Source organism: Ascaphus truei, chromosome 18, assembly GCF_040206685.1.
Source record: "Ascaphus truei isolate aAscTru1 chromosome 18, aAscTru1.hap1, whole genome shotgun sequence".
In the NCBI taxonomy this organism is placed as follows: Eukaryota; Metazoa; Chordata; class Amphibia; order Anura; family Ascaphidae; genus Ascaphus; species Ascaphus truei.
The window spans coordinates 37,604,777-37,627,584 of NC_134500.1; the positions used below are offsets into that span (position 1 = coordinate 37,604,777).

Here is a 22,808-nt window from a genome sequence, read left to right on the forward strand (position 1 = left end):
TCTCATTCTTCTGACCCATCTTCACCTCCTCCTCCTTGCCTCGTACAAGACCAACAGGAGTACGAGGTGCAATCTATCCTGGATTCCAGGTCCTCCAGAGGATCAACCCAGTACCTGGTGCACTGGAAGGGCTTCGGACTCGAAGAAAGGTCTTGGATTCCTCATCATCGTCTCCATGCACACAGACTTCTCTGTCTCTTCCATCAGAGATACCCTGACAAGCCTTCCTGGAGTCGCCCGGAGGTCGCTCTTGAAGGGGGGGTACTGTGAGGATCCGCCATCCGCGCCCCTCCCGGTGCGGTCCCGGCTTATGCACAGCACCCGCGCAAGTGCGCAGAGTCTACTCCATTCCGCTGTGTAATAGGATTCACCTGTCTTGCCTCCATTAGCCAACCACAACTATGCATACTTGGGAACGAAGGAGAAAGAGGTGCGCAAATCACATCAGGACATGTAAAAGAAAGTAAAAACACAAAATAGTGCAATATTGTCTACTTCAGCAAATTGGCTTCAATGCTGAAAGTTCTATAAAATTTGCACTCACGTGTTTAACGTGAAATGAAAGCGTTGTGGTTATTCAAAGTTACCAACTTATGTCTCCAGACAGGTACTCCAGATCCACATAGAGAGGAGGAAATTCCATATACAAAAGAGGGGAAAAGCAAAATAATAGTAGTATTCCACTTACATAAGTGCCTTTGTTTGAGAGCATTCAGACCACACTGGGTCATAGGGTCAGACAAAATATTCACAGCAACAGCATCTGCTCCACAGCCGTCACAGCAAGTACTGAGCTGATTAAAGTTGTCCTCCACTCTACATGTCATCAACAAGGGCTCCTTTAGTGGTCACTGATATCACCCAGTGTGGTCTGAATGCTCTCAAACAAATGCACTTATGTAAGTGGAATACTTTGTGTTTTAACATTAAAAACAGTACTGTACTATTTTGCTTTTCCCCTCTTTTGTATATGGAATTTCTTCTCTCTATGTGGATCTGGAGTACCTGTCTGGAGACATAAGTTGGTAACTTTGAATAACCACAACGCTTTCATTTCACGTTAAACACGTGAGTGCAAATTTTATAGAACTTTCAGCATTGAAACTAACTTGCTGAAGTAGACAATATTGCACTATTTTGTGTTTTTACTTTCTTTTACATATCCTGATGTGATTTGCGCACCTGTTTCTCCTTCATTTGCTGATTGAATTTGGTTTGAATTCTACGCCAGGAGCTGCACTCATTAAGGATAGGATATCATCTGTGTTACCTTTGATCTGTTGTGATATTATTTGCGCATGATTTTCCTTTTCACATGCATACTAGGGAGTATGCTTCCTTCACATTGGTCTGTTCTTCCTATATATACTCAGCCTACCCTCTAGCACATTGGCTGAGCATAACCTTGTTTACGGGCACTGTGTTCACTGCAGTCCTGCCTCCAGTCTGAGCCTTGCCTGTCTTGTTCCGTGTAGTCTGACCTTGCTTGTCCTTTGGATTCTGCACTTCTCCGCTTCTGACCTGGCTTACCAACGACGATCCATATCCGTATCTCTCTGCTCCCGGTTTACCCATGTTGATCCGCACCTCTCCAATCCCAAACTTGGTAAGGTACCTGCAATGATTCGTACCTCTCCAATCCAGACCTCGGCAAGTATAACTGACCATCCTGACCTCTTCAACCCCGACCCGGCTACCTCAACCTATCTACACTCCAGACGTGCCCACGCGGCTGTGGGTTGGCGTTTATCAAATCCCCACCTCACGCCTTGTTTGTGGTGACCGCATCATTACATAGGGATGGAAAGGTAGATTAAGTGCAATAACCGACACTAGATCAAAAGGCAAGGCAAACAGAATGATAGGTATATATCTATAGTACATTACCATAACAGAAAACAAAAGAGCACAAAACACTACATATATAAAACACAATAACAAACATACGGAAAAAAGGGGGAATAAATGGGATATGATTGGGATACGTGAGGGAATGAACAAATGGTAGATACAAATAAACCAAGTAGATGAGATTCCGGAGACTCCAAGCAGCTCTTCTCAGGGAAAACCAACTCCTTCAACAATCTATAAAACAAAAATAGAAAGTGTGGGCTCCATAGCATAAATCTGTAAAATGGGTGTATTAGTGAACAATATAAAAATGCAACTCACCAAGGTCGCTTGAATTTGCGCATAGAAGAAGCTGAAGCCAGGATCATGGGTAGAAGTAGAAGTCACTGTTTGTGTGCTGGTACCGTGTCCTCGTGGAATTTTGGTGACGTAGTTCCACATTCGTGTGCGTGTCGAAGTTCCCCCAGAAACTGGTACCCAAGTTAATTGCAGTTCCACAATCTTAGATCACAGTATTGATGAATACCAGGTCCTTGTGGAACTGCTAGAGATGCTGTTCCGCTTCTGAATGCGCGTCAAAACAGTGACTTCTACCCTCGATCCTGGCTACAGTTTCTTCTATGCATAAGTTCAAGCGACCTTTGTGAGTTGCATTTTTATATTGTTCACTAATAAACCTATTTTAAAGATTTATGCTATGGAGCCCACGCTTTCTATTTTTGATAGATATAAACATAGTAGCACTGCTTTCCCCCCCCCTCCCTCTGGGAGATGTTACTGCTGCTCCTCAGGTAATGTGGTGCTGGCATACCTGTGAGGGTCCAGGAGAGCTGAGATGTCCGTTGTGATGTGGGGACAGGGACAGGCTTTTGATGTATTCAGACTTCTTTCATAATGACAGTGCCTCCAGCTTCCGTGAGCTCCAGGAATCCCAGAGGTAGTTCTCACCAAAGCACACTTCATTCCCTCCCCTGCCCATATACTGCAACTCAGGCAGGGGTATATAAAACAAAGGGCTTTATTGCAGTCACTGTAGATGTTACACACAGCGGATGCAGGTGGATAGCAGAAGGTCCCAACCTTCTGGATGGTGCTGGACCTCTGGTAGTCTTGAGGCCTCTCCAGTAATTTAGATGGACTCCCAGCCCCCTAGGTGGGCACGCTCATCCCTGATGGGAGAGACTCAAAGCCCTTCCTCCAGTCTCAAACTCCAGACCAGAGCTGACTAACAGTTTGGCACTTCCCCTTTGAGATAAAGGAGAGGGCCTAGTGTCTGCACCACTATTGGCTGCACACAAACACCAGGTCACCTCCTCTTCTGTCACTCAAAGAGTAGCGTGAGGGGAGTCAATGCCCCTTGGAATAGTTTGTCACAGCCTGTAGCGCTACCAGGACAATGACAGAGAGGGAACTGGGACCAGTCCTGTTACACCCTCCCCTGGGTGAAAATGTCCTCATTGGAACCAACTGATTGCACCATCCATCACTCTGGAGCCTGAAAAATAATGATGGTATACAACATTGATGGTACACATACCCACTATGCACACACAGTAGAACCTCAACCACCCACTGTTGACAGCGATGGATGTGACGGTACGGGGTAACCAGGCTCTTCAATAAAGGTCAAACCTGATTTTTATTACCCCTGATCCGTGTATAAGGGTCCAAGAGAGTTAGCCCTTGGGCCCAGTAACATTGTATTGTATGTATTAAATCATTTTTTGTTTTTTTTTCCCTTTCTGGGCATGCAATCAAACAGGGATTTCTGGTGCCTGAGTTTTAAGGGGGGTTTTGTGGAGAAAGTGGTGTCAGAATGGGCATATCAAGTAAGGGACCAGAGTTACCGGTTTCCTGATAAATGTATCCGACAATCATGCCTGATTTTCGGATACATGTATACACATTGCCCCGGCAGTATCTTCCCTTAAAAACGTAACCATGACTCACCACTTGGGTACTCTGCTTCAGCATAGCTCAGAAAGGTGAATGAGGTACAGGGATGAACAGGTATCCCTGTTGCTGAGGGAATCCCTAGTTTAAAGGGGTACCCCAGTTAGTGCCATGGTATCCCAGAGCCGGTATTGGGTTTGTGGGTGCCCCAACCGAATAAGAGGTACCCCAAAATGTATGCTGTAATAAAGTATGACTTATGGTTTTTTTACATTTACTATTAGGCTCTATACAGTCAGCCTGGGCATATGTTCAAGATGCCAGCTAGTCTGCATAGAATCCATAGATGAAGGAGGAGATGGGATGTTGAGAAGTGTCGGGGTGCTAAGTGGAAGGGGCAGGGCGGAGCACTGGGTCTGGAGAACAGAGAACTCCTGGGGGGGAAACCTTCTGGTCTGCCAGACTTAGTGGCGCCTGCCCAGCGGGAGGCAATGGGCTAACTAAGGAAAAGAAGGCGATCGTAGGTGCTTTTCCTATTGGCCAGAACATATGTCCCGCCCACAGGGCATCCTGAGCCAGATCAACACACCCCCTGCCTCTGACATCATCAGCCAGATGAGCCCTGCTCTAATTGGCTTGTGGGACACGTTCCCACGATCTGAGTGGCTGAAAGAATCTGTCCATGTAAAAAAGTAGTCTCTAAAAGGGGCTGCTGCAGATCAGTTTTTTGGGACTCTCTGTCTATTCGAACTTATAGATAGTCTTGGGACTAGTCCAATGACACGCCGGTAAGGTTCCCAGGGGAATTGCGATGCCAGGGAATTCCTAGCCAAGCTGAGGACTGGTTCTGAGGAGTGAATTTACCTGTTTCAGGCTTATTTCAGCTCCGTGGAATGGACAAGGTAAGCTTTTGCTGAAGCAGGCGCCTTGCACCTAGGAAAGCCTAGTTTTTACCCTAGACCCAAAGTAAGTGTGGATATTCTCTGTATTTTGTATTTCTGTGTGTTTCTGAGGTCTTATCCAAATAAACCAAATAAAATATTGTATTTCATTGCCTTGTTTTGCCTTGTGATTGATCCCTTAAATATAAATGGTGTTAAAAGCTCTGGGCTACCGTGACAGGCTTTTTTCTGGTGCCAGCATGTGGGATCATAGGGCTTTGCACTATAGCTTCCTGCGGGGAATTATAGGACAAAGTGAGCTTGTAGATTGCAAGCTCTCAAAACAAGTAGTGTCGGAAAACACGTTTTTACAAAATCGGGAATCACACTGGTTCTTGTCCCTTAGTTTAGTGCCACAGGGTGAAGATGGGTACCCAGAGGACAGTTACTGGTTCTGGGATAGGAAATCTGTGGTTGCCCGGTGTGCGCTCTATGGGCTGCCGACGCGCGGCAGGTGCCAGAGGGACATGTGCGAGGATTTGGAGTGGCACGAAGCTGGATGGCTGAATGCACTCCTGAGGTAGTGATCGTAGCCACTACCAGCTGGACAGTGAGCCCCGAGAGCAAGCCCAGAGAGTGTTTTATAGGGGGACATCAATCCTCCTATGGTTGCCCCTGGAACCGTGCCAATCACGCTAGTTGAACTTCTAACGCTCTATGACAGGTTGCGTCCAACCTCGACGGTAGCACAGAGGTTACAGTTCGTTCAACTAGCAGTGAGTGTCAGGAATCTTCATTCCGTGAAAGCCACCCTGCTGGCTGAGGATGGTGCCACCCCGGTACCATGCCCCGAGAAGGTGACCCCGATAGTCCCAAGAGCTGACACTTTAATGCGAGAGTGTCAGCTGAGCACCCAAGAAGGAGAGAGAGAGATCAGTCAACCCAGTGCTGGGGATCTCATCTCCCTGACAGCCTCCCTGCAGGCCGAGGAGGGCACCACACCGGTGCCCTGCCTTGTGTCCATCATCGGTAGTGCCAGACGGTGTGTCCGTGGGGGCACAGTCCGAGAAGCGGGTCCCAGAACCCATGGGAGCGCCAGTTAATCAGGTATCTTCTTCCACAATATGATACTGTCCTCTATCTTTATTTCTATCCATTAATTATGCAGCATAATAATCGTTACAAGTGCGTAAGTACTATATGCAGTGGGGAAACCTTTCCTTCTTTGTCTTTTTATTCTTTATTGTCTTAAATTCCACGAGGAGCACACAATTGTGTGTATACACATACAATATGCTCTGATTATTAGGCTACATAGATCCTCCTGCACGATACTATATGTAGGTAACCAAGAGAGAAATATATATTTTGTAATGACAACACATGCATACAGTACATATTCAAAATCATCATCACTAAGTTACAATAGAAAATTAATTTTGTGTAATTTAACACTAATTACCTGTCTCAATGCATCCTCGAATTCCAATCATAAGTCCAGCACTGTGATAAAGAGGAAGAGGAATGTACAGAACATCTCTGGATGTAATGCCAGATAAGGTAGAAAATGAGGAGCATATTAGGAGTCGGGCTTGAGATACAATGGCAGCTTTAGGGAGTCCTGGCAGAAAGAAGTCAACAGTAGAATAAATAATCACAGCTGATGGGCCAACAAATAATATAATCATATACATGGAATAAATGAAACCAGTGTATTATAATTGTAGCCAGTGTCATTGCTCCTGGATATAACACAGGCACTCACAGGTTTGCAAAACATTTAAATAAATCTATTGAGTAGTGTCACGGGAGACCAAGTCTTATCATCACATTAATACTGGGATTTTGGATTGAGCACAAGGAGGGCAAAATAAATTGTAATTTATTTCCTTTTAAGACAAACACAAAATTCTTCACAATTACATTTAATAAACACCTACTGGGATGGGGAAACTAAATAAAATGTCCACGGAACGAATGACTTGAAAACAAAGTCTCTGGGCACCCCTGCACGCATGCAAGTGGGTGCGTGATGTGAGCTGTGTGACAATCCTTGGCTAGGGGCACAAGATGCCACCCCTGTATCTCCGCCGAAAGGAATCTTTTCGTTTGGTCCTTACAGGATTCGTTCGGGAATCCTTAGCTCAAATACATTTTGGAAGAGGGACACGATCCTTGGTTACGATGTTGTTAACCCCTCACACGCCGGAATCGCTGACGCTGTACTTGGATGGATCTTGGTAAAATCTCATATGAATCTATCTAGGACTGGGCTGCAGGCATTTTTTATAGTGTTAAGGGTCATATCTCTAACACACCCAGCCAATCCTCCCATGGGAACAACTTTTCTCTAAATTAACTGCCCAGTCATGAGTTTCATCCCACCATGTTTCAGTAATGCCTATGATATCATACTGCTCCCTTGCAGCTTTTAATTCAAGCTCCCCCATTTTATCTGTCAGGCTTCTTGCATTAGCAAGCATGCATTTAAGTTTTTTTTCAGTCTGTACTATTATCTTATCTGCTCCTTCCTTTCTGTGCCAATTGGGTTTAGTCTTTAGAAGTTTTCTAGTATTACTGTATCTGCATTTTATTTGGGTGCCCCCATTCTACCTCCATGACCCCTTGCTATTTCCCCATCCCTATCTATTCTATTTAGTTTATCTGTTTCTTGCCCCATAATACACACAGATAAACTAACTAAATTAGTTCCTATTTACCCTTTACTCCATTGCAATTATATCTATCTGCTTCCACCACCAAAGAAATATCAAATATGAAATTTGCACAGTCTAATGGTCCCTGTTTATTACAGAAAAAACTATGTGCTTAACTCACAAAAATATGTATAGCAGAATGTGTCCGAAAATTTTAATACTCTCTACAAAGCGTGCAACAGTTAAATCAGCGCCCAAATAATTATTACGGTTTGGCTTTAATGTTCAAAAATACAGTGCTTAAGTTACAGAAAAATAATTATTACAAGAACAAACATTTACAATAAATGCAGTTTCTTAAAATAAAAGGATACACATAGCAAAATTCCCTATACGTTACCACATGTCATAGCTTCTTCCCATAGATGTCACGGGCATAGAAAAGATGAAAATTCACATGCTTGCATGTACTGACTAATCTGTGTGGTTGATTTGAAGTGCTGGTTGTTTAAAGTGTGTGCAGTTAGAACAAGAAGCAGTTTGAACAAGGAAGCGGTTAAACAAGGTATAGTTTATTGAAGTACAGTTTACTGTTAGTACTTATAAACTTCATAGTTGCTAGAATGAGCAGGATTGAAAATGCCACTCAATGCACATCTTGCCACATGTATGTGCACTTGGAGCAGCTGTTCCAAGGAGCTTACCGCTGTGAAAGGTGTGAGTGGGTGGTCTCTTTAGAATCAGAGATTGCTGATCTGAAGAGGCAACTTGCAATATTGAGGGACATTGGCAATCTTGAAAAGGAATTAGAGCTCACTGAGCAGGCCCTTGCTTCGACTAGTGGTGCAGATGGTGGCGCTGTTAGTGAGGAGCAGGTAGGTAGCTTGGTTGCTGTTAGTGAGGAGCAGGTAGGTAGCTGGGTGAGAAGTTAGAATGGGAAGCAGGGGCAATAGGGAGAGGCAGGTCATTTCTGAGCTGACACATGCCAATAGATTTGCCATGTTGAGTGAAGATATTGGGAATGTTGGGGCAGAAATGGCAAGGCTGGGGGAGACTAATTCCTCTAGCAGCCAGGGGATTAGTTCCTCCAGCACAGGGGGGACTCAGGATGCTCAGATACAAAGAAATATTGTGGTGGTAGGGGACTCCATTATTAGGAAGGTAGATAGGGCAATCTGTTGCCGGGACCGCATGAACCGAACAGTTTGTTGTCTCCCGGGTGCTCGGGTTCGGCACATTGCGGATCGGGTAGACAGATTGTTGGGGGGGGGGCTGGGATTGACCCAGCGGTCTTGGTACACGTTGGCACCAATGACAAAGTTAGAGAAAGATGGAGGGTCCTAACAAATGATTACAGGGTTCTAGGCCAAAAGCTTAAGGCAAGGACCTCCAAGGTAGTATTTTCTGAAATACTACCAGTGCCATGCGCTACCGCAGGGAGACAGTCAGAGAATAGGGAGGTTAATGCATGGCTAAGTGGTGCAGGAAGGAGGGGTTTGGGTTTTTAGAGCACTGGGACTCCTTTTCTGAGAAGTGTCATCTATATTCTAGGGACGGATTGCACCTCAATGAAGAGGGATCTTCTGTGCTAGGGGGGAGAATGCTAAAAAGGTTGGAGGAGATTTTAAACTAGGATGGAGGGGGAGGGGAATGAAACAGATAATGAACTAAATGGAATAGATGAGGATACAAGGTGGTATGGAGGTAGAATGGGGGCAAGGGCGAGTTTGACAAGCAGTGAGACACCAATAGTAAATACAGATAATACTAGAAAACTTCTAAAGACTAAACCAAGTGGGCGCAGAAAGGAAGGAGCAGATAAGATAGTAGTACAGGCTGAAAAAAAACTTAAATGCATGCTTGCTAATGCAAGAAGCCTGACAGATAAAATGGGGGAGCTTGAATTAATAGCTGCAAGGGAGCAGTTTGATATTATAGGCATTACTGAAACATGGTGGGATGAAACTCATGACTGGACAGTTAATTTAGAGGGTTATTCTCTTTTTCGGAAGGATTGTGTAAGGAATCCGCTCCACGGTTTACTGGTTGCCTTACCTTGCAGACCGGTGCAGTTCTGGATCAGCTCTCCTGAGGTTTGCTGCAGCCTGGATTCACTCATCAAAGCAATACACACTCCCTCTGGTATCTACTGCAGCTGTGCAGCCTATCACTGCAACCTAGACTTGCATTCATTCATTGGAGCAGTACCTTCACACCCCCCTCCGGGGATTGGCCCGCTGGCCTTTAAGTACTGTCTTCCCATAATGCTCCCTGCCGAGCATAGTCCTAACTGGATGTCTACTGTTTTGCCACAAGCCCTCGCTTGTTCTCCTATGCTGATACCAGGTTCCGCCCTGCGTCCTTCAGCTTCCTTCAAGCCGCTTGTTCTCCTATGCTGATACCAGGTTCCGCCCTGCGTCCTTCAGCTCCCTTCAAGCCGCTTGTTCTCCTATGCTGATACGGAGGTTCCGCCCTGCGTCCTTCAGCTTCCTTCAAGTTCCCGCTTGTTCTCCTGCGCTGAAGCAAAGGTATCCCCTATGTCTTCAGCTTCCTGCTTTCCTGCACTGAGGCAAAGGTATCCCCCGCGCTCTTCAGTCTCCTGATTCCTGCACTGTAGCGGAGGTTTCCCTGTGGATCTTCAGCTTCCTGGTTCCTGGGGCCTACTCTTTCCCTAATCTAGAGAGGCCGTGTCCTGGTTCCTGCGCTGTTACAGAGGATTCCCCAGCCGCTCAGGACTCTTGCGCTGTAGCACTGGTGCACCCGTGCAGCAAAGCGGTGTGCTATTCTGGTCTGCCTACCATCTCCTGTGACCAGTACCATGGGCCATGGTCGTCGCTCGCGCAGAGGCCAACCCCGCGCTCCTAAGCTGAAGCGGGGCTCTCCTGACTACCTGTTGCCGAACTCTTGCCTGAACAATGGTTATCCTGATATCTCCTGTCCTGACCCTGGCTTGTACAACGACGACGCTGTCTTCTCCTTTCCTGATCCTGCTACGTTTGACAACGAACTGCGCAATCCGGATCAGCCTGCGCGGTCTCAGGTCGGTGCTTTTACAACCCCACCTCAGCCTCGCGGTCCGACCCTGGTTTGTGGCAAGCAGAACCCTGACAGTATGCTCGGCCGCACAAACTCGGACCGCCCTGTGGTGAGGGTTGGTAAGTTTCTGTCTGAAAGCCTGTCCCAGCCTGTAAACCAGTCCCAGTGTGAATACCAGTTTCTATGTGAGATATTACCCATGCTTGAGGATCTGATTGTGTTTGTAGGTTTAACCCCTTTGCAAAACAAATGCCGTAGTGATCTCATGATGAAGGTTTACCGCCTCCGGGACTTAAAACAATCGCTGGCCGCTTGTATTTGCTTTCCTGGTTACCCCTTAACTTGGGAAAATGTGTACCCTTTAGAATTGGACGACGCCCAAAAGGAACTCTCTTCCCTGGCCTTGTCTTTAGACATTTATATAGCAAAAGTGGACCCTCTCCTCATGTTGGCTGATGCCCAAAAAACACTCCATATCCTTTCCATGACATTGGACATTTGCATAAAGGAACAGGATCCTCCCCTCGCCAGCTTCGCTGCCGCTTGGCTGTATCCCTGGTCTACCACGGATCCTTGCCCTGAGTGTATGGCCGGGTTCCCTGACACCAATGATATGTTTTCGTTAACCCCTGCCGATCAGTCCTGTGAGGTCCCCCTGGAGAATACATATGTTGCTCTACCCAGCACTAATGTTCTTGTATCAGAGAATAAGTCCCTTTGTTCCCCTATTTCTAACTCCGAATCTGTCACTCCAGCTCTTGAGGGTTTTCCAGCTTTAAACTCTGCTAGGCAGTCCTGTGCGCTTTCCCCGTCAGAGAAAGAATCCCTAAGTTCTGTTCCCAGGGTCATTTCTGTATTAACCCCTGAGGGGCAGCTCTCTGAGTCTCCTTTGATAATTCCCTGTTCTCTGTCAGCCATGGTCACGCCCCTAGCTTCAGACGAGAGATTCCTGGTCTCTCCTAATACAGAGAAAAAATTTCCTGTGTTTTACTCTCAGGCACTGTCTGCATTAACCCCTGTAAATTCTTGCTGCCTCCAAGTTAATGCCTTCGTTTTAGCCTCAGAGAATGAGTCCACAAGTCAGACAGCAGAGGTTGCATTGAGGGATTCCTATAACCGTACGGAGTCCCTAGATATTCTTTGCTATAAATCCCCTGCTTCAGCTCAAGTTTCCGCAGCTTCGCCTCCGGAGACTTCGGCTAAAGTTCTGGTTCCTGATAAATGTAGTCAGGAGTCAGGTTTTTCCCTAAGCTTGGTCGCAGAGTTCCTTCTCCCGGGTATTTCACTGAACCAGCCTGTCGCCCACATAGCGGTGATCCCTGCTTCAGCGCATAGTTCCCACATTATGGAGTCTGCAGTAATTTCTGGTTTCCCAGATATTCCTTACCAAATACCTACTTCAGAGACCAGTACAGTTATGATTAACCCCCGTGTACTGTCTGAGTTCTTCTCCTCTTTATGCTTAGGGTTAAAAGCATACAGTAGTCTGTATGTTCCTCCTAGGGTTCATATTGTGTTCCCAGGAATGTTTGCTGACACACGGTTTTCTCCCAAAAGTGACGCTTTTTCATATAGATTAGTAAAAAGCTTGCACACGGTTTCCCTTTTCGCTGAATTGTGTCTTACTAGTTTTGAGACTCTGAGAGGTAATGATTCTCCTTCTGATTCTGAAGCTCTTTCTACAATGAGTATCCTGTCTGGGGGTCCCCCTGATTTCTCTCTCCAGGCTGATCCTTTGGGGATCAGCATATCTGTGGTCACTCCCTTAGTACTGTCTGAGGTCACCATGCACATATTACAAGTCCTGGGGTTTAAATCTGAGCTATTTAGCTGTCCTGCCTTTGCTGAAACCCAGTCCCTCAGTACTGTGTCTAAATATGTCCCAGCAAACATGGGGTTACTCTGGGAGGAAATTAAAGCTCCTGTCTTAAAGGGTATTTTTTCTCACATGTCCAGCAAATCTAGAACCTCAGTAGTTGTTTCTAAGTCACTTATCAATACATCTGATTTTTTCTCTAATCAAACCCAGACACCCTCACTATCGGTTAGGAGTCCTGTGATCAGAGATTTTGCACTAGAAAACACACCTATTCATGTTTTTGACAGGTTAGGTACCCCTGTGGTTAGGGCCATTGCAGTTTCGGAAAAGACTCCTTGTACTCCTAAGGTGCCTGTCATTAAGAGTTTTCATAGTTCATACTTGCAGCTTGTTGATTCTCAAGGCTCTGTCACTGAGATACAGACTTCAGCTTCTGATGTTAGCTTCCCTCCCACCTCTACCCTGGCTCTGCCTTTTTCTCAAGCTACTGATTTGAAGATCCCAAGGACTATTCCTGATTCACTGACAATACTATCTCCCAATGAAGATTTCCCAGTATTGGAGAGCTCTACTGTTGTTTGCTTCTCTGCTCCTGCTAAACCATGGTTTTGTCCCTCGGAATTTTCGGTTGCCCCTGTTATTTCCTCTCAGTTGGAAATACTCTGTATGTATCCCAAGATTTCGGTCCCTATGCCGGGTTTACTGCTTGCCTTGTCACCTTACATACCAATACCGGGAGATGCTTCCAACCAGCCTATACCCTTACTAACCATTACCTGGGAGCCTTCTAGAGGAAAAATTTCTCGCAAATTTCAACATGCAGTGGTCAGCCAAGACTTTTTCTGTTACAAAGTTCCTCCTGGTGTATTCGATCAATTATCAGGGCCGCTGATCCTAGATTCAGGTTCCTTTATTAAAGACTGGGCTTCCTGTAGGGGTTCTTCTGCCGTTTCTGCTCTGGAACCCTCTGGTTCTTCACAACCCTGGATTTCCAAGTCATTTTGCTGGGCGAGCCATGTACCAAGGATGTTTCTTCTACTACTCTTATTTCTTAGAACTGTACTCACTAAAGAACTGCTCGTTTACGGATGCCCTTTCTACCTAAAGAATTTTAGGAACAACTCAATGTCCCCAAGGCCCATGGATGGTCCTGTCTGGCCACAGTTCTCACCGGGGGGTGGGGGTACACTAAGGACTAATCATGAGTCACTGGAGTACGACTCTAACCCCAATCCTAGACTGTTCAGCAACAATTCCCGGTCCTCCAACTCTATGAGTGCTCATGTTCGCCCGGAGGTCTCGCGTGAAGGGGGGGGTACTGTAAGGAATCCGCTCCACGGTTTACTGGTTGCCTTACCTTGCAGACCGGTGCAGTTCTGGATCAGCTCTCCTGAGGTTTGCTGCAGCCTGGATTCACTCATCAAAGCAATACACATTCCCTCTGGTATCTACTGCAGCTGTGCAGCCTATCACTGCAACCTAGACTTGCATTCATTCATTGGAGCAGTACCTTCACACCCCCCTCCGGGGATTGGCCCGCTGGCCTTTAAGTACTGTCTTCCCATAATGCTCCCTGCCGAGCATAGTCCTAACTGGATGTCTACTGTTTTGCCACAAGCCCTCGCTTGTTCTCCTATGCTGATACCAGGTTCCGCCCTGCGTCCTTCAGCTTCCTTCAAGCCGCTTGTTCTCCTATGCTGATACCAGGTTCCGCCCTGCGTCCTTCAGCTCCCTTCAAGCCGCTTGTTCTCCTATGCTGATACGGAGGTTCCGCCCTGCGTCCTTCAGCTTCCTTCAAGTTCCCGCTTGTTCTCCTGCGCTGAAGCAAAGGTATCCCCTATGTCTTCAGCTTCCTGCTTTCCTGCACTGAGGCAAAGGTATCCCCCGCGCTCTTCAGTCTCCTGATTCCTGCACTGTAGCGGAGGTTTCCCTGTGGATCTTCAGCTTCCTGGTTCCTGGGGCCTACTCTTTCCCTAATCTAGAGAGGCCGTGTCCTGGTTCCTGCGCTGTTACAGAGGATTCCCCAGCCGCTCAGGACTCTTGCGCTGTAGCACTGGTGCACCCGGGCAGCAAAGCGGTGTGCTATTCTGGTCTGCCTACCATCTCCTGTGACCAGTACCATGGGCCATGGTCGTCGCTCGCGCAGAGGCCAACCCCGCGCTCCTAAGCTGAAGCGGGGCTCTCCTGACTACCTGTTGCCGAACTCTTGCCTGAACAATGGTTATCCTGATATCTCCTGTCCTGACCCTGGCTTGTACAACGACGACGCTGTCTTCTCCTTTCCTGATCCTGCTACGTTTGACAACGAACTGCGCAATCCGGATCAGCCTGCGCGGTCTCAGGTCGGTGCTTTTACAACCCCACCTCAGCCTCGCGGTCCGACCGTGGTTTGTGGCGAGCAGAACCCTGACAGATTGAACAAATAGAAGGGGAGATGGAGTAGGTTTATATGTTAAACCGGATCAAAAACCTATTATAAGGGATGATGTCTATGAAGGGAATGATGAAAATGTAGAGACTTTGTGGATAGAAATTAGCAGTGGAGATAAAAGTATAAAGAAAATGTTTGTGGGAATATGCTATAAACCACCAAAAATCTGTGAGATTGAGGAAGCTAAAATACTTTTGCAAATGGAGAAGGCATCAAAACTGGGTCATGTTTGCATAATGGGGGATTTTAATTATCCAGACATAGACTGGGGCAATGAGATTAGCATTACAACAAAAGGAAACAGGTTTTTGGGGGTGATTAAAGACAATTATATGACCAAAATTATTGAGGAACCAACCAGGAGAGGGGCAGTTCTAGATTTGGTCATATCAAACAATGTAGAAGTAATAACAAATATTCAAGTCCTGGAACATTTGGGTAACAGTGATCATAACATGGTCTCATTTGAAAGAAATTATCAAAAAAACAGGTTACTTGGGTTCAACAAAGACTTTAAACTTTAGAAAGGCAGATTTTAATACATTGAGGTCTAATCTAGTAGTAATACAATGGGATGATGTTTTTGCAGGAAAAAATGTATAAGATAAATAGGCAGTCTTCAAAACATTGTTAGAAAAGCACACTTATCAGTGTATACCCTTGGGTAATAAGTATAAAAGAAATAAGTCAAAACCAATGTGGCTAAATAAACAGGTAGGGGAGGAAATGGACAAGAAGATGAAGGCGTTTAGATTCTTTAAGTCAGAAGGGACAGAGACATCGTATCAGAATTATAAGGAATGTAACAAAAATTGAAAAAGGGCAATCAAATTAGCAAAAATGGATAATGAAAAAAGGATTACACTAGAAAGTAGGTCAACCCTAAAAAGTTCTTTAAGTACCTTAATAACAAAAAAATGAGAAAAGACAATATAATACCCTTTCAGTGGGAGATGGGTAGGCAGATTATTGGAGATAAGGAACAAGCTGAGGTATTAAACAAATTCTTTGCCTCTGTGTTTACCAGGGAAGAATCAAGTTCAATAGTAGTGCCACAGGAGGAAGCCACAACCTCCATATTAATGAACAATTGGTTAACTGAGGAAGAAGTTCATAAGCGACTTGAAAAAATTAAAGTAAATAAGGCACCTGGCCCCGATGGCATACATCCAAGAGTTCTCAAGGAGTTAAGCTCAGTAATAGCAAAACCATTATATTTAATATTCAAGGACTCCATTTCCACAGACTCAGTACCACAAGATTGGCGTAAAGCAGATGTGGTGCCTATATTTAAAAAGGGAGCTAGATCACAACCGGGGAATTACAGACCTGTAAGCCTGACTTCAATAGTGGGGAAACTACTTGAAGGTTTAATACGGGATAATATTCAGGAATACCTAATGGAAAACAAAATTATTAGTAATAGTCAGCATGGATTTATGAAGGATAGATCTTGCCAAACTAACCTTATTTGTTTCTTTGAGGAGGTAAGTAGGAATTTAGACCAGGGTAATGCAGTTGATGGTCTACTTAGAATTTGCAAAGGCTTTTGATATGGTTTCAGACAAGAGGTTGGTGTTCAAAATAAAGAAAATTGAACTCAGTAATAATATATGCACCTGGATTGAAAACTGGTTAAAGGACAGACAACAGAGGGTTGTCATAAATGGAACTTTTTCAGGTTGGGCTAAAGTCGTCAGTGGAGTACCTCAGGGATCGGTACTGGGACCTCTGCTTTTTAACTTGTTTATTAATGACCTTGAGGTTGGTATCGAGAGCAAAGTCTCCATCTTTGCTGATGATACAAAATTGTGTAAGGTAATAGAATCAGAGCAGGATGTAATTTCTCTCCAGAAGGACTTGGAGAGACTGGAAACGTGGGCAGGTAAATGGCAGGTGAGGTTTAATACAGATAAATGTAAGGTTATGCATTTGGGATGCAAGAATAAAAAGGCGACTTCCAAATTAAATGGAGATATATTGGGGGAACCCTTGAAGGAGAAGAATTTAGGAGTGCTTGTAGACAGCAGGCTTAGCAATAGTGCCCAATGTCATGCAGTAGCTGCAAAGGCAAACAAGATCTTATCTTGCATCAAACGGGCAATGGATGGAAGGGAAGTAAACATAAATATGCCCCTTTACAAAGCATTAGTAAGACCACACCTTGAATATAGAGTACAATTTTGGGCACCAATCCTAAGAAAAGACATTATGGAACTAGAGAGAGTGCAGAGAAGAGCCACCAAATTAATAAAGGGGATGGAGATTCTAATTTATGAGGACAGGCTAGCTAAATTAGATTTATTTACATTAGAAAAGAGGCGCCTAAGAGGGGACATGATAACTATAAACAAATATATTCAGGGACAATACAAGGAGCTTTCAAAAGAACTATTCATCCCACAAGCAGTACAAAGGACTCAGGGCCATCCCTTAAGGTTGGAGGAAAGGAAATTTCACCAGCAACAAAGGAAAGGGTTCTTTACAGTAAGGGCAGTTAAAATGTGGAATTCATTACCCATGGAGACTGTGATGGCAGATACAATAGATTTGTTAAAAAAAAGGTTGGACATCTTTTTACATGGGAAAGGTATTCAGGGATATACCAAATAAGTATACATGGGAAGGATGTTGATCCAGGGATTAATCCGATTGCCAATTCTTGGAGTCAGGAAGGAATTAATTTTTCCCCTTAATGGGGTTTTTTGTTTGCCTTCCTCTGGATCAATAAGTAAGTATAGATATAAAATAAAGTATCTGTTGTCTAAATTTAGCATAGGTTGAATTTGATGGACCTACGTCTTTTTTCAACCTCATCTACTATGTAACTATATGTGACATGTCTGATTGCAAACACACCTCTGCTGAGTGGTGATTTTCTATCACGCATGCCAACTTTTATGCCCAGACCGTCTTGCACTGAAGCTCACATTAACCTGCCCCTGTCGTAAATCAGATTCTTGGTTGACATTTACGACTTGAAAGAAAAAATATATTGTCTTGTGACATTTAAATGTGTTCTGACTATATAATAGGCCTCAACTTTGTGGCCATAATACTTACACACTCGAGTCATATCAATAGTTTCAGGTGAGTTTTCTGGATGTTACAATACAAATTTGTACCGGCTCGCTTCTTAATTTGAGCGACAGATGAAATATGTCCCTTGCCATCTCTTAAACATGAAGGGGGTTCTCTGTGATGCTCAGGAGATATTTCAAGAATGTAAGTATGTCTTTAGGGCTTATAGCCCGTGATCTGGCTATCGTCTACAGCGGTTTAAACAAAATCTTTCAGTTTTAGGGGGCACTCAATGATAGCCCCCAGGGTAAGCTCTTTCTAACTCAACAAAGACACAAGAGAGATCAAGTTGTAACCGATGTTAACCCTGAAAGTACCAAATTGATTAAAGTACTTAATATCCCCTAGCATTTTTATTACACCAGTTAAATCGTTTCAGAACTAATCTATGCATAGATAATAATAAGGATGAACTCGTTTGTGTGATTGCATAGTACATTTGGAAAAGGGTAGTGTAACAATCAAAATAATATGTATGTTTTGTGTTACAGAAAGGAGATGTTCTGAAAGCATTACATGTAACCGTTTTGTACATAATGCCTAGCTTAATTCAGTTTGTAGGGTCAGGGTAAAAGTAAATAAAAAAGTATGTGGGGCACACATAGCAACGTGATGCCAAAAGTGCAATACAAATGTGTGCAGTTAAACTTTAAATAGGGAGGATTGTTTTATAAATACATTTTCTTTTGAAAATCTGGTTTGGTTCATGCTAAGGGTTCTTTTGGATAAAAAGTTCTACCTGTGGTTCCAGAAGTATAAATAAACAGAGCTGTTGATTTTGGGGTGACTTCGGATCTGTAGGATCTTGGGACAGGGTCGTCGGAAGCAGCCTCCACTTTGTCAAGGAGACTCTCTACCCCTTTGGTGGGAGATTCTCTGCTCAGATAAAATACCAGTACCTTCTCTTCTGCTAGATTAGACAGCACCTCTTCCACTGCATTCTTTAGCTCTTATCAAAATAGAGAAAAACAATGTACACTTAATGTGCAAGCATGGTAACAGGCGCACAAAACTGTAGGTTTGCTAAAAAACAACAACCATAAATTGCATCAGTTTGACAGTAAAACATTGTATCAAAGTGCTCTGTGACAATGTATCTTTGTTTCTGTGACCATCTTGGGGAGTGGTAATGTTAGTATTGTAATTAGAAAATAAGAAAATCAGCAAAATAATATATTTAGAAGTATCAACTGTGTGTGTGTGTGTGTGTGTGTATATGTATGTGTATATATATATATATATATATATATATATATATATATATATATATATATATATATATATATATATATATGTATGTATGTATGTATGTGTATATATATATATGTATATATATATATCTCACTGGTGGGGTCTTATTTTGTCTTTGTATCAATTCAATCTATAGCAGCAGGTTGAGATAGTATTAGCCTCTTCTCCTTTATCTATTGTACATTAAATGTAAAAGACAAGATGAACAAGTTTCATACATAATGTATGTTGTCCCTGCAAACTTCTGCAAATGAAAAACATGCAACATGTGGTATTTCAGATAGAAAAGCAGCTGAATAACCACTCTGACATTATTCCTGTACTTGGGGAAATAGCAGAGAAAATGTTTGGTCACATGACGGATTATAGCATGCACAAAAATAAAGGGTCACTTTAATAAGCAGTCTGACATAAGTCATCTTCCAGCTCTGGGACACAATGGCTGTAAGGTGTTTTCCAGCGCTGGGAGACAATGGGCTGTAAGGTGCTTTCCAGCGCTGGGACACAATGGGCTGTAAGGTGCTTTCCCGCGCTGGAAGGTATCCTATGGCACACGACTGCTTAGTGTATATGGATCTTAATCTCTAAAGGGCTAGTTGTTCTTTTTCCTTTTTAATTGAAGGACTAAAGACCGGATACTAGTAAATCTTAGGGCTTACTTTTTACAGCCATTTTAAATAAGTCTTCAATAGAGAGACAATATACTACAGTACTTATAGTTTTAAATGCCTGTCTGATCCGTAATCATATTTGGGGTCTAAATCAAGTTATATTAAGGTTAACATTTCAGGGACAATGCAACATCTGTTCTTTTATTTTGATGTGGCTCTTTATTGCCTTTTTCCCGTTTGAAACTCATTGCTATTAGAGTCCTCCAATGCATTATGAAACAATATATTGCTTTTCAGGCAGTCAAAGGGTTAAGGTATGAACAGAAGATTAACCTCAAGTTGCAGATTTCATGCTGTATTCTCTTAACCTTCTATCTCATTTGGAAAATTAACTAGACACGCAACTCACCTGGAGCAGCAATTAGCACCTTTGCCCCACTGGATCTGAAGCAATGCAAAAAGGACTTCGCTCGTATGTTGTAGTTCAGGCAAGCTATTGGGCACCCCAGCTTGGCTAGCCCCAGCCAAATCCAGATATAGGCAGGCTCATTCCCCATGAAGAGGCCAACACAGTCTCCTTGTTGAAGCTGTGCATGATTCTTCAGAGCCCAAGCCAGCTGGTTGCTTTTAATATCTATCTCCTTGTACGTATGTTTCTGGTCTTGGTAAAGTATGAACTTCTGCTGAGGCCTGAAGGATACCTGCTCCAAAAATTTATCCAACATAGTAAACGGAGGAGAGCGCTGGCTATCTTGTTCCACTTTCCGCATGTGGCGGAACACTTTGAAAAAGAAATGCAGGTCTTGCCACAGGTAGGGGAGAAGTAGGCGTCTTAGCAGCCAGAGGAGGGGAATCCCTAGGAGAGCAGTATGCAGAACAGACATCTCTGAAGGGAGAAGAAAGTTACCATGTGCCAGTACGGTATCACAAACAAAGCTGGGAGAGGTGAATGATAAAGAATAAATATACTGCGCAAAGCACACCGGTTTGTACTCTGAACCCTAACAAGTTAATGTGACTGAGAAAGCCTGCGTTCCTACACTTAACCTTTTCACTGCCATGGATACTTGTCACCTGCGTGGCGAAAGGAACTTTTCACATTTTTGCAATAACAATTTCAGACCAAGATTTATGTGTCAGTGTTGTGGTATATACTATTAAACCATATACAGTAGCACTGTTTAAGGGATAAACTGTAAGGATATTTGTCCCATGTGCACATTTACTCATGTGACTCCACCAATCTAGTCAGTATACAAAACCAGGAATATGTTATATGTAACATGTACACTGGCGACACACTTTATTCGAGCTCGGCTAGTCCCACGAATTCGGGTATACCCGGGTGTATTGAGGTTTGTGACTGTTTTCTGCCCGAGTGCATTGAGGTATTTTCCAAGCAGGGATTGAAGCATTTTATTCCCGCTGGCTGCAATACTGCACAGTATATATATATATACTGCATTACAATTCATGAATTTATGCCATCTGGTAGACACGCGAAGCATTGCAGCCTATTAAATCCTAATCATTATCATTTAACAGATCAGCCGCCCATCAGCCAGGCATGAACCCAGGCTGGGAAGGCAAATGCAACGGGGCTTGTCAGAGGTGAGGGGCGGCGCATTCCAGGTATCTGCCAGGTACATACCGGGTATTTGCTCGAATAAAGTGTGTCGGTGCAGTACAGTATATGTAACATGAAATATGGCTATGGGAGATTTGTCTGGATGAGTTATATTACTGCGGCTAATTTCGCTTGCAGCGAGAGTTGCTGTGTTTGATTGTTGCAATACAAAGTTCAGATCTTTCAGAGCATGACTGTACCCTGGATTGATTGGGACTTTGCTCTCTACCAGTCAACAGAACAGGTATATATTTAAGTAATAATCCCCAAAGAACAGGGCATTACTGGCCAATAATGCCCTCGGCCTCGCCTCTGGCCTTCAACTCTTCCAGCCGGGGGACTTTAATCCAGCCAGAGCATTATTGGCCAGTAATGCCCTGTTCTGGGGGGGGGGGGTTATTACTATTATAGGCTAAATGCAGGCTTTTTTTTTTTAATTTTTCATAAAAAAGATACACACACTCTGCACCCCTCCCCCTATACACACAAGCACACACTGCAGTCCCCCCTAAACTCTTCAGCCCCCCCTCCTCTACATAGGGTGACCAGATTTACAAAAGTAAAAACCGGGACACATTACAAAATATATTTATAAAACAAATGACTTCACCAACTGCCCCCCTTCTCCTTTATGTCTCTCCGCCCCTTTCTGTCGCCCCTTCTCCCACAAACACCCCAATCTCTCTCCCCCCATCCACCCCATCCCTCCACTCTCGTTCTCCCCCGCATTACCTCCATTCTCATTCCGCCCTTCCCATTCTGTCTCTCTCCCCATTCTCTCTGTCTCTCTCTCCCCATTCTCTGTGTCTCTCCCTCCCCATTCTCTGTGTCTCCCTCTCCCCATTCTCTGTGTCTCCCTCTCCCCTTTCTCTGTGTCTCTCTCTCCCCATTCTCTGTGTCTCCCTCTCCCCATTCTCTGTGTCTCTCTCCCCATTCTGTCTCTCCCTCCCCTTTCTCTGTCTCTCTCTCCCTCTCTCTCTCTCCCCCATTCTCTGTGTTTCTCTCCCCTATTCGTTGTGTCTCTCTCCACCATTCTCTGTCTCTCTCTCCCTCTCTCTCTCCCCCATTCTCTGTCTCTCTCTCCCCCCCTATTCTCTGTGTTTCTCTCCCCTATTCGTTGTGTCTCTCTCCACCATTCTCTGTCTCTATCTCTCCCCTCCATTCTCTGTGTCTGTCCCCCATTCTCTGTCTCTCCCCCATTCGCTGTCTCTCTCCCCATTCTCTGTCTCTCTCTCCCCCCCCATTCTCTGTGTCTGTCTTTATCTTTCTCCCCCATTCTCTCTCTCTCTCCTCCTTTCTCTGTGTCTCTCCCCCATTCCCTGTGTCTCTCTTCCCCATTCTTTGTGTGTCTCTCTCCCCATTCTTTGTCTGTCTCCCCCATTCTCGGTCTCTCCCCCCCCCCCCATTCTCTGTCTCTCTCTCTCGACCATTCTATGTCTCTCTCTCTCCCCCCCATTCTCTGTGTGTGTGTCTCTCTCTCTTCCCCATTCTCTGTCTCTCTCTCCCCCATTCTGTGTCTCTCTTCACCCATTTTCTGTCTCTCCCCCCCCTTCTTTGCGTCTCTCTCCCCCCCCATTCTTTGTGAGTCTCTCTCCCCCATTCTGTCTCTCTCCCCATGCCATGCTGTCTCTCTCCCCCCCCCCATTCTTTGTGAGTCTCTCTCCCCCATT

The 22,808-nt window shown here is 44.5% G+C and overlaps 1 protein-coding gene across 4 annotated transcripts in view; it reads right to left on the reverse strand.

Moving 5' to 3' along the window:
• LOC142469167 (long-chain fatty acid transport protein 2-like) overlaps positions 1 to 20,468 on the reverse strand; it is a 147,679-nt gene extending 127,211 nt beyond the window's left edge. For 2 of the 4 annotated variants that reach the window (XM_075576127.1, XM_075576126.1), the window contains exons 1-2: positions 19,921 to 20,468; positions 18,389 to 18,598 (exon numbers count right to left, since the gene is read on the reverse strand). In XM_075576127.1, coding sequence (XP_075432242.1) covers positions 18,389 to 18,598; positions 19,921 to 20,395 — 685 coding nt within the window. In that variant the 5' untranslated portion in view covers positions 20,396 to 20,468. Of the gene's footprint in view, positions 1 to 6,087; positions 6,247 to 18,388; positions 18,599 to 19,920 lie in introns of all 4 variants that reach the window. The other 2 variants (XM_075576124.1, XM_075576125.1) reach the window with 2 other exon arrangements.
• Positions 20,469 to 22,808: the final 2,340 nt, after the last annotated feature.